The sequence below is a fragment of the Choristoneura fumiferana genome, chromosome 2 (genome assembly GCF_025370935.1).
Source record: "Choristoneura fumiferana chromosome 2, NRCan_CFum_1, whole genome shotgun sequence".
NCBI classification, from domain to species: Eukaryota; Metazoa; Arthropoda; class Insecta; order Lepidoptera; family Tortricidae; genus Choristoneura; species Choristoneura fumiferana.
In genome coordinates, this window is record NC_133473.1 from 2,915,270 (window position 1) to 2,928,123 (window position 12,854).

Sequence of the window (12,854 nt, forward strand, 5' to 3'; positions counted from 1 at the left end):
AAAAAAAAACCTCCAACCTCCAAGACTCCAAAAAAAAAACCAATCATAACAGTTAGTTAATTTATAAAGTAAACTTGTCCAGCGTTGTGATTAATCAGGGCCGTAACCCATTGCCTCTGAAGATAAATATTGTGCGAAAGTTTGTAAGTTCGTTTTGTTTGTTTGTTTGTTACCTCTTCATGTCTAAAACGCTGAACCGATTTAGATGAAATTCAGTATACAGATAGTTTGAGCCCCGAGGAAGGAGGAGGAGAAGCGATAAATGAATTCTACCTGGGCGACCGAACTTCGCTCGAGCTAAAACTCGCAAACGTGCATTTTTCTAGAGACAGACAAGCTAGATCGATTTTTCTTCCCCGAAAACCTCCAAATTTCATCGAAATCATTGACGCTGTTTCCAAGATCCCCAAAATAAATACATAAATATGTACAGGTATCTACTAGAAATGCTCGTTTAAAGATACAAGATACGCCATTTGACAAATATTATGGTATTTTATTTTAAAAGCCCCAGATGGTTCACTAGAAAAATGTTTACCAGAGTGAATGCTCCATATTTATTAGGAGGTTGTGTAGCAGAAACGTTCCATAACATTTTCATGTTATTCTTTAATTTCGCTTTTGATGTTACTGAAACTAGTTCCTGAATCAAAACATTTGGAACGTTGTGGCTAAACTATGTCCCTCCTTTCATTTCATGATCACACGGCTTAGCTGGAATGACATGGAAAACAACACTTATTTCTTTTTCCTTCAATAACGTCGTTCATCATGGGGAGAATTACAAAAAAAAATGTACATAGTTAAGGGCTTTAGTTAAGAAAAACTTAATTGATTCCTTTGTGTTACGAAAGTTAGTCATACAAACTATATGGGTAACTTTCGTAACACAACAGGTGCAGGTTGCATGTGGTAGGACCTTGTGCAAGGTCCGCCCGGATTGCTACCACCGTCTTGCTCGCTAATCCTGCCGTGAAGCAGCAGTGCTTGCACTGTTGTGTTTCGGCGTGGAGAGTAACAGCCGATGAAATTACTGGCACGTGAGGTATCCCATTTTAGGCCTCTAGGTTGGCAACGCATCTGCAATAACCCCTGGTGTTGCCGATGTTTATGAGCGGTGGTGATCTCTTACCATTAGGAGACCCACATGCTCCTTTGCCATCCAGTCGAATAAAAAACAAAGGAATCAATTATATAATAGGTTTCTTAACTAAAGCCCTTAACTATGTACATTTTTTTAAATTCAATTTATTAGTGCTGCGTCTTTGAATAAGGTTTAATACGGCTGAATTCGAGTGAACGATCTCTCCATGTTCAGACGTCACGCCGTGGTAAAAGTGTCGCACGGCGTAACTTTACGCGGAACTTTGACTGAATAATCCGTTCACTTAAAAAAATGAACTTTTCTTTTATAATCTCATTACTTGAAAGTGATTCTGACGGAGTATCCGACAGTAAATATCTGCAATTTAATCTATTTAAAAATGCAATAGGTATAACAATTTGTAATATTCATTATTTTTATCAGATCGAACATAATAGTAGTTATTTGCGTACATTAAACGAGTTTGATGACAATCAGCATTTACGATTCTAAAACTGACATTTCATATTATTTTTTATAAACAGTTTTTATTGTTTCACTGGTTAATTACATTAGATACCATTGAATTACCCCTTTTCCAGATATATAGATAACTGGTCGCGCTGTCATCGTTCATCCACCGTTACTTCTCATAATATTTCGTTTTCTAGAATTTTTAACAGACATCAAAAAAGGAGGAGGTTATCAATTCGGTTGTATTTTTTTTTAATGTTTGTTACCTGAACTCCGCCATTTTTGAACCCATATGTTTTTTTTTTTGCGTTCGTCTAAGAATGTCTTCAATTAGGTCCCATAAGCACTACATCAGGATCTGACGATTGGATCTTAAGAAAATCGAGGGAACTCTTCAAATGTTATAGGGACACCTATAGTAAATTGTACATATTTTGTAGTAACTCGTGCATTTGCTCTTGAAAATCATCATTTGGTGAAGTGGAACTGATGATGAAGACCACAGTAGACCATCGGAGTTACTACTCAATAACCTTGTTGAATTTTAATTACTTTGATACAGTTGCTAAGCAATTTATGCTCCTCGTAATGCATATGGTAAAACGGGTGGTGAAGCACCAGGACTCCTCAATAATAACGTCTCTGCATCGGAAAAAGCAATCTTTCGTAAAAGGTGACGAGCAGTTGATATTAAAACTATTGTATCTTAGATTATTTACACTAAAAAGCGTGAAAAAAAAATTTATAACAAAAAAAATACCCTACAAAAACCTACAAAACCATGAAAATAATTTTCTACCAGTCTAAAGTCGGTCGGTGCCTCAGCACGAGCCAGCTGGAGTGATTGAAACCCAATATAAAGTGCGTAGGTGAGGTAGATAACTATAGGTCCACTCTTACTGGCTCGTGCTGAGGCACCGACAGACTTCAGACTAGTATTAATTATTTTCATGGTTTTTTGTAGTCGGTTCAAGTTTTTGTTATTTTTTTATTTTTTTTTTTTTTACCTATAGGTACGCTGGCATATCTGCGGGAAAACCAAGCTGGATGTAGTCTGGACACGGGAAGTTGGAATGCAATGACGTATGAGTTTCAGGCGGAGACATTTGCTCTTGCGCAAAAGGACAATATTTGTTTTTTATTCTTGGTAGTAGGATAAGATCCCACCGTAAAATTCTGCACAAAGTTTGGATTTCTATGTTTAGATTTATGGATGTATGTTACTCCATCACGCAAAACCAACCTATCGGGTTACATGAAGTTTGACAAATAGGTACCTAGTTTATAGGTAGTTTCGACCACACAGCGCAGCGGCCGTAGTCACGAGGAGACTGAAAAGTTGCGCGTCTAATAAAACTTCTGTCAACTTGTGACCACGACCGTTTGCAATGTGGTCGAAACGTAGAGGTAATTTTAAGAAGTGATTTTAAGAGGTGATTTTTGTATTGTATTGTATTGTAAAACACTTTATTGTACATAAAAACACATGAAAATAACAGAAAACACATAATAAGATGCACAAAGGCGAACTTATCGTTTAAAGGGATTTTATTGGCAGTTATGCACCTTGACAGTATATAAATAAAAATTCAATGTAGTTTTATATGACGATTAAAATGTATTAATATTTTGTGAGTAGATTTGTTTTGTTTGAGAAAAAATATCGGTGGGTACTTGGGGAGGTACATTGACAAATTAAAACGGTTGTTGTGGTTTGTTAGTATATCATCTGGTAGCATGGTGTACGGTTGTGTTGCTCTCAAGATGAGCTCTGCTTTAGTTCAAAACGCGTCAGCGTAGTGTGGTGATAGATGGGTTTATGTGATTTGTGTGTGTTCTTACAGTGTGGAGGTGGAGGAACTGCACGAACACGCATAATACGCGACATAAGGTCGCGGGTGAATAAGAAATTCTTTTAGTTCATTGATATGGACCTCCGCAAAGTAGTGCCTGATTCAATAAATTATGTAATTTCAAGAGGTAAATGAGGTTAAGCTTAGTCTATAATATGTAAAAAGGAAAGAAAAATAGTACTTATTCAGAAAAAAACATACAACACTCACGACTTCGCCAAGTAAATGAAACATCATTAAAAAGAGACGGCTGTACGTAGATTACTGGAGAAAAAAGTTTCACCGCTCACTAAGCTGTAATTTGGGAAATTCTAATTGATAAAATAGTGGGTGTTTTTTCAGTTATTATTGTATGTGTATCCTTTCTTCTAAATTCCAAATAAAGGATACCAGTAAATTTAATAAAAAGCTTACAAAAATAACCACGGAGAAATATTTTGCTAGGTAATCTAGCAGCGTATATGTACCATCAGCCAAATATGTAGTCTACCGCCCTAAAGTTGATCGTTTGCATGCCACAAAACAATAATGCCAATAATAGACGTGTCTGTCAACTTGAAAGTTCGACTTTAGCGACATATTCATTTGATTCATGTATACACTGTGTAATTGTTAAAAATTAAATAAAAAAAAAAGATAGGCACTCGTTTAAAAATTGATTGACAACGCTCGGTGACTGTAATATAACCTTAGACGACATATTACCATCAGCCAAATATGTGGTCAAAAGTTGATCGTTTGCATGACAATAATAACGTGTCTGGACTTTAGCGTTGATTGTTTAAAAATAGACCACTTATTTCTGATGGTACAACGCTCGGTGAATAACCTTAGACGTTAATTACAGAGGGATCTCAGACTATAAGGTGCAAAAGTTGTTCAAATAAACCTAAAACTGACTCATTTTATTAATTGTTTCCTTGTTGGTTTTCTATAAATACTCTGCTAAAGACTGATACATTCTCAAACGCTTCACAACGAGTGGAGTGCTGTTCAGTATACTTATATAAACTATTTAATAGTTACTAAGTTGCTGCTACGATGTCACCATTGAGCGTGATTTTATTGTGCGCCATTGTAATCGCACCTGGTGAGTGTACTTTTTTAAACCTTGTTATTTATTCCTTCATCATCCATCATATCAGCAGTAGGACGTCTACTGTTGGACATAGGCCTCTCCATAGACCTCCAGTTGCTTCGGTCATAAGCGCCTGCACTCACTGTAAACCATGATTTATTCCTTGCTTCTACTAAACTGAGGGCTCACATTATAATTTTTATGGGGATCTGCTGCAGACATTGAGTCAACTTTTTATCTTACAAAAGGGAGCAATTACAGCAATTTATAATTTGAAGACGCGTGAATCTTTAAGATCCTTTTTAAAGGAAACAGGTATCCTAACCCTGCCGTCGCTTTATGTTTTTGAAATAATCATGTATGTTAGGAAGAACATATGTGATTTTCCCACTAACGTCGATAAGCCAAATGCTACTAGAAACACAGGGAAGCTTAAAGTTCCATCTTACGGACTGCCTAAAACCAAAAAGTCGTTTCTGGGAAATTGCGCATACGTTTTTATAATAAAATTCAAAAAAAATAATACAAATGAAACGGATACAAAATTCAGATCCATTGTCAAGAAGACATTAATATCAAAGGCGTATTATAAAGTTAATGATTGTATCATAGACAGGGAAATAATTCCGATCCGCATTAGCGATCCCTAAAAATAGCGAACAACTGTGTTAAAAATAAAGTTGTGTTAAATACTTGTGATGTTTAGCTATAATTTAATCATATTGTAAATCTGTTTAAAAAAATATACCTCGTTGAGTTTCTTGCCGGATTCTTCTCAACAGAGGTTATCCGAACCGGTGGTAGATTTTTTTTGACATTCATTTTTGACATTCATAAGTGCTTGTTATAGCAAAAATTGAATAAAGATATTTTGACTTTGACTTTTGACTTTGAAACCTGTAAAAAGAAGACAGCAACTAAGAATAACAATAGTAGATTGTACAACAAGAGCATAAAACGAGCCTTTTACCCGAGGCGTTCATATAGCCACCCGAGCCGATACGGTGAGGGTGGATAGACACGTCGATGAGAAAATGGGTTTAATGCTCGAATTTTACACTCTGCTTTTCACTTCGACTGCGAGGAAATGAGTGGAAATAAATTATTCACTTACTATATACATAGGTATGAATCTTTTATTTTAATGTTTTTTATTTTATGATTAAAAAATACCTATGCAGTTTTTGTTTGTTTGTGGCTGTTGACACCTGATTACCTTGGGCTTAGAAGAACATTTTACTTTTTGTACTAGAGCATAAAAAGTCAGTTTATGTCGCCTAGATCCAGCACCAGCATAAACACGAACTTTACGAGCACGAGAAGTGAAAAATGTATTTAATATCCATTTGTTTATTATATACTCAGCGGCACTAGATATGGCCCACTCTACATACAAAATTACCTATTGCTGCACATATTTGAGGTCCAGATTTTTGCCGCTCATTATACTATTGAAGAGAATATATTAAATAAATAAATAAATAAAATAAATATCACGGGACAATTCACACCAATTGACCTAGTCCCAAAGTAAGCTTAGCAAAGCTTGTGTTATGGGTACTAAGCGACGGATAAATATAATTATATAGATATAGATACATACTTAAATACATATTAAACACCCAAGACCCGAGAACAAACATTCGTATTTTTCATACAAATATCTGCCCCGACACGGGAATCGAACCCGGGACCTCAAGCTTCGTAGTCAGGTTCTCTAACCACTAGGCCATCTGGTCGTCTACATAATGTTTGTAACTTTGACTAATAAAAGTGTATTTTCAGTGACCGCCCGACACGTAAGACCGACTCACAATGCATCTGATATCCTCCCAGACGGCTACGTAGCAGGTAAACTTCGTGAATTATTTCAAACTACGCTTTACCTGTAGTTTCGCACGCGTTAACCATTACATTTAACAGTTGAATTTAAATTTCGGGATTTTACTAAATTTCCGAGAGAATTTCCAAAATTCATCATTTTAGCCGTAGGACGTCCACTGTTGGACATAAGCCTCCCCCATAGACCTCCAGTTGCTTCGGTTGGCAGCGGCCTGCATCCACCGTGAACCCGCGACTTTAACCAGGTCACCCGTCCATCTCGTTGGTGGACGTCCTACTCCGCGGTCTCCACTCGAGAACTTTCCCCCGAATAGTTCCCAAAAATTACACCCCTAAAAATTAGGCTGCCTTTTGTCTACCCCGCATTTGGTGTCTGTATAAATGTTTTGTACCGATCGGTGGTGTGCAATAAAGAATGTTTGTATTGTATTGTATTACAACGTGGATTGCGTTAACGTTGCAATAAAACAATTGTGTTAAATTTCATAACCCTAAACCAAGCGGGTGAGATTTCGAGATTTTATTCCGATTTCGTGAGAATATCGAGATAAAAAGTAGCCTATGTGTTATTCCAGATCTCCAGGTATCTACGTACCAAATTTCATCCAAGTCCGTCGAGGCGTTATAGTGTGAAGAAGTAACAAATATACACACAAACACACACATACAAACTTTCATACTTATAGTATGAGTAGGACTCCACCGCTAATTTTCTTACAATTTCAATCTTGGTCCGTTATTTTCTTAATATAACAAATTCTAAAGTTCACAAGTAAGTATATTATATAGGTAATATTTCTTTCTCTTAAAACACACCTTACGCTTCTCTCGCTTTCCTTGCTGCCTAAAGAAAATATTCTACACGTCACTGTATTGGGTTCATACATACAATTGTTGGAAGTCATGATATAATGTTTGTCATGATGTTTGCTGGTCATAACTTTTTTTCTCTGAGAATTGCTATAAAACAAACCTAACCCATTCTACAGTTTTCTATAGGATGACCATTTTAAAAAATCCAGAAAAATGAAGTGGTTTTTCTAAAAATTAAGTAACAAAAATTTCATTATGACGAGAAAATTACGTGACTATAGTAATTATAGCTAGTTGATTTTACATTTTACTCATTCGCAGGTGGAGCGCCAGCACGCGTTGGAGAGTATCCCTGGATGGCTCGCCTCACCATCATGAATCGAAAAAAGCGCGTATCATACATGTGCGCTGGTTCCTTAATTAGTAACCGCCACATCCTTTCTGCTGCCCATTGTTTTGAGCACGACATTAAGTACTACACTGAGTAAGTTTAAATAAATTGTTATTATTGTGTAGCGACTCCTAGCGCCACCTAGTGAGCAGATATTATAGAAACTCCAACATCTCACACTCACTCTCACACAGACACCTAACTAAAGCCGAGTTTAGACTTGCAAGAAAAATCGTGCAAGTTGCAACATTGCGGCGCTTGATTGACCACTACAAACTCGTCGTCTTCGCAATGTAATGCAACTTGCACGATTTCTCTTACAAATACTTTATTATGAGAACTCGAAAATTGATTTTTGAACCTTACCGTGACATGACAGGCCCGCAAAATGCTCTCTGGAGTGCGACTTATGGTGAACACAGCTCGGTTCTCATTTTACTTCTTTGTTACAGCATCAAAATCTACCTCGGGGAATATAACACGGACAGTTACCCCGAGGATTGTGCTGGAGGTAGATGCACGAAGAACCAAGTGGTGTACCCTGACAAACTTTACTCGCACCCGGCTTACAACAGCAAAACCATTACCAATGATATAGCGCTGCTAAGGCTCCAGAAACGCGCTTCTCTCTCTGGTAAAACAGTATTTTTTTGCCTTCCGGTGTCTAATTCAATAGTTGAAATTTACTCTTCTCCTGTTGATCGATTGATCTGAAATTTATTATACGTCTTTACTTTTGCGACAATACAATTAACTACTAAACTACTAATTATTATATGTTTTAAGAGTTCCATACCTCAAAAAGATACAAGGAACCGTTATAGGATCTTTCACCAGTCCGACACGCACTTCTTTTAAATATGGTCCTTCCTAATCCAAATGAAAAAAAAATCTCAATCGCTCATTCGTCCACAGTTTTCAAATTTAAAAGTACTTCTTATATCGTGGGTATTTCATAAAATACGTCTTTATACCTTGTCTGCAACATTGGATCTCATATGAAAAATTTTAGCTTTCTAATTTCTGGTTTTGGGGTGGGGCATCGATGAATGAGGATCTTTTTGTTATATAAAAAATTCTGCTCTTCTCTTTCCAGCTACTATCAAGCCAATTCCCCTGCCGCCTTTCGACCTGGACATGCCTGGAAATGATGGGGCGCTTGTGTACATAGCTGGATGGGGCAGGACCGAAAAAGGCTACCACTCAAGCATACTGATGACTACAGAGGTCAGCCTAATATCTAAAAAGAAATGTCTTGCTAGAGACCCCCATGTGCCAGCAGGGCATTTCTGTGCTGGTGACCCTAATGGCAAAGACACATGCCCTGGTGATTCTGGCGGTCCCCTGGTGATGTATTACAAGAAGAAGCCTTATCTGTCAGGCGTAGTCAGTTACGGACCAGATGTCAAATGCGGAACCTCTAAAGCTGGATATTACATCAACGTTTATAAATACAGGAAGTGGATAAAGAGTCATATGTAGAAAACTAAGGTATAAATAAGTACACTGTCGTTAGGATAGCGATAGCTGAAGCATGACACGTGTTTCAAGGGCTGTAGCCACTGTTAGCACTAACATCAAGAATCCTGTTTCAACGGCTTTAGCTACTGTAGCACCAACATTATAACCTGTTTCAATGCCAGTGGCTGTTGTAGCACCAACATCAATGCTCCTGTTTCAATGGCAGCAGCTGTTATAGCCAACATCATGACACCTGTTTCAACGGCTGTAGCTACTGTAACATTAACATCATGAAGCCACACTGTGATTCTGGTCACCCCTACACCAGAATAGAACCCCGTTAGCTATGCTGACATTCTACTAACTGTTACAACTACTGTAATCTAAATGTACAAATGAAATGTTTTGAATAAATCATTGTAAGAGAATATTTTCCTTGTTATTTTTTTTATGTCAAATAGCTGGCAAGCGAGCATGGACACCTACAGCATAATTAGGACTGCAGGTGCGTTGCCGCGCTAAAAGGGGGGCTAAAGGGGGGGGAGGGGGGGAGAGAAGGGGTTTACTTTATGATTTAGTACATTTGATCTAGATATTCAAAACTATCCTCGAATGCTGTCATCAAATTTGACTCATTATACTTGGCGTTTCTGCGTTACGCACCATTTTCAAATACGTAGGTAACTAGACCCTTTACTAGTAAGTAGATATTTTTATAGAAAGTTTATTTTTTGAGATTTAAGCCTTTATTTGTCCATAGCACAAGTTTCTTTAGCATAATTTGTGAGTTAAAAGGCATCAAAGTTACTTATTGAATTTGACTCTTATAGCAAAAGGATATTCTGCCAATTTTACGATGGACGCTCGGGTTAAATATTTCGCAAACAGGTCACTGAATTAAAAAATCGAGAATAAAATAAAACAGCTGCAGTTCCTTGGCTTTTAAGATAGTGAGTGTAGATGTATGTTAGCACCTCATCAATTTATAAAAACAGAGGTACAACTCCTTTTCGATACCACGACTCCCGCTGTAAAGGCAAACGGCATTTCGTGATTTGATTTTGAAGGAATAGGAGTCATAGAAGATAGTTTAAAAGTCGAATAAAATGACAAAATATTAATTAATTAATATTTTATTAACAAGATAAAATCATATTAAGGTAAACGTACGAGTGCTTGCCACTGTCCTTATTATTGGTATCTTTAATCTTATATCATTACTTCATTTGCCAATAGAGATGACAGCAGGTTGTCATTGGGAAATAAGCGTGTAGAGCACATCCCACTAAAACACACACAAACATCACGCCTGTATTCCCAAATAGGGTAAGCAGAGCACACGAAACGTTACCGCTTCGGAGCCACTTTTAGCAATTTTAAGTTTAAGGTTGCTAGCCTGTCGCCTACGTTATACCTTAACCTATATCCTCAGTCGCCTTTTACGACATCCACGGAAGAAATGGAGAGGTGTAATGCTAACCCGACACCACACGGGTATAGTACATCCCACTAAATAATCCTACTTACTCGTATAGTATAAATGCTAAAGTTTGTGAGGTGAGTGAGTGAGTGAGTAAGTGAGTGAGTGGGTATGTTTGTTACTTCTTCACGCTAAAACGGCTGGATGGATTTGGATGAAATTTAGTATGTAGATAGCTGGACATGTGGAATACCTACAACATAGGCTCCTTTTTATTCCGATATGCCCACGGGATAAGGATAAAATATCGAAACAACAACCTGCTGCAGCTGGGCTTAGAGTCATGAAATTTGACATGATTGTTTTTAATGAAACGTAAATGAAAACCACGATTAAATTTTTGGGTATTTCTACGGGAATTCTTAAAAATCCCAAAATTTCGATTCAGCTGCTGGGTCTAATGATTTACGTGTGCGAAGCTGCGGGTAAACACTAGTATAATCAACGCCAAAGTTTGTAGTCTGTTTGTTACTTCATCACGCATAATCCGCTGAATCGGTATACAGATAGTTTGCATCCCGGGGAAGGACATAGGATAGTTTTTATCTCGGAAAATTGCAGTTCCCGCGGGATAGTTATAAACAAAGTTTCATTGATGCACATTATTTTGCCGCCAAAATAGGTATGCTATTTTTCATGTACTAGTAGGGCTCTGCTGACATTGGAGTTCTAACGATACAGCCGTTTATAGCATATAATATATATTTTACAATGCACGTGCTCGGAAAGTGCCTCTTGACGTGGGTCAACATATCATAGAAAAATTAGTGATTCCTGCACGCATCCACAAGCGTGCAGTAAAGTTGTATGGATTTTACTTACCGCACTTGTGCGGTAAAGTAACTTTTTAAATTGCCAAATTATGTCCAAACTATTGTTAAAAAAAATAAGTCTAAATAACTATTACAATGCACGTGCTCGGAAAGTGCCTCTTGACGTGGGTCAACATATCCATAGAAAATTAGTGATCCTGCAACGCATCCACAAGTGTGCAGTAAAGTTGTATGGATTTTAGTTACCGACTTGTGCGGTTAAAGTTAACTTTTTAAATTGCCAATTATGTCAAAAACTATGTTAAAAAATAGTCTAAAGAGTCGTATAGTTCTGCCGTCCTAACGAAGAAGGCGGCAAAGTGATTTAGCGGCTTTTTAACTTTTTGATACATGCATACTCAGAAAAAAATTCTGCGTCGAACGGTATTGACTTTTTTTTCTATGACAGTTAGTTCTCGAGATACACAGCAGTTAAACGACACGTATTTGGTTTTTGTTGGGTTTTTATAATCTAAAAAGCCATGATTGGTATTAAATAAGCTAAAAAGACGTTATGTCTCATTAGCTGCTTTATATCATGCTTAAAAATATAACACTTTTCTAAGCTAAAAAGCGCTTATCGACTATTCATACTTTAAAAAGCGGCTAAGTTCGTTTAACGAGGTTTTTAACGAATTGTCATTGCTGAAGTTAAATACTTGTTTATAGTCTTAAAAGCAGTATTCTTTAAATATACTCTATAATTACGTTATGGGACCTTAGCCGCCTTTTTGCCTATAACACTTAAATACATTACGTAATACATTTAGGTGTCAGGAAAGCGGTGACCGCTTTTTACTTCAGTGACATAGAGTTGATTTTTGTTCAATAATATTTTTGAAGCGGTTAAATAGCAATAATAAGTTAAAAAGCGGCTAGATTTTTGTCAATGTTAAATAATATTAAAATGCTTAATTTTAATATATATTAAAAAATCTTACGTAGTTTTTTGGTTAACGTCAATAATGTTACCTAAGTAGTTTTGTACCTAGATTAAGTAAAATTGAGGTTTTGACTTTTGGTGTTTTTTGAAATCATTTTTACGTAATTTCGGCAGGCAATTTTTTTTAATTTTGTGAAAAAATCACTCGTTGAGATACTCTTTTGGATTAGGATTTCAATGATACAAGAGGCACCTATTTAAATTCAATAACTAAGTAGTTATGCGATATTGAAAAAAAAATCGCCACTGAAATTACGATATTGACAGCGAAATTACGTTTTTATGAATAACATAGGAAATAAGTTTGAAATTACGAACTATTACTATGATTTATGTACGTAACTATAATTTATTTTATATACATGTACATATCATGTGTATAGATATATTAATAAAGTAAAGAATTAAAGTTTTAAATTATTGATTAAAGTTATTCTTAATTATCAATAATTGAATGTAGGTTTGATCAAAATAAATCAATGCGAATCGGTTCGCTTGACCTTTCAAATTCGTAATTTGCGAAGTCGTTCTTGCACCTACTGTAAACGACAGACATATACTAGCATGCTCATTAGCAGACGTGTTCATACTTATTATTATCATTCGTCCTTCCAACCCCCGCC

The 12,854-nt window shown here is 36.5% G+C and overlaps 1 protein-coding gene across 1 annotated transcript; it reads left to right on the forward strand.

Annotated features, from left to right (window-relative positions):
• The first annotated feature begins 4,379 nt into the window (after positions 1–4,379).
• LOC141445442 (venom protease-like) lies at positions 4,380–9,426 on the forward strand. Its single transcript, XM_074111286.1, has 5 exons — positions 4,380–4,501; positions 6,275–6,340; positions 7,466–7,628; positions 7,988–8,169; positions 8,632–9,426. The coding sequence occupies exons 1-5, from the start codon at positions 4,453–4,455 to the stop codon at positions 9,015–9,017; spliced, it is 846 nt and encodes a 281-aa protein (XP_073967387.1). The 5' UTR covers positions 4,380–4,452; the 3' UTR covers positions 9,018–9,426.
• The last annotated feature ends 3,428 nt before the right edge of the window (positions 9,427–12,854 follow it).

Coding starts and splice junctions, on each gene's coding strand:
- LOC141445442 (XM_074111286.1), top strand. CDS start 4,453: ATGTCACCATTGAGCGTGATTTTATTGTGCGCCATTGTAATCGCACCT. Junction 4,502..6,274: donor CGCCATTGTAATCGCACCTG/GTGAGTGTACTT, acceptor GTGTATTTTCAG/TGACCGCCCGACACGTAAGA. Junction 6,341..7,465: donor CCCAGACGGCTACGTAGCAG/GTAAACTTCGTG, acceptor ACTCATTCGCAG/GTGGAGCGCCAGCACGCGTT.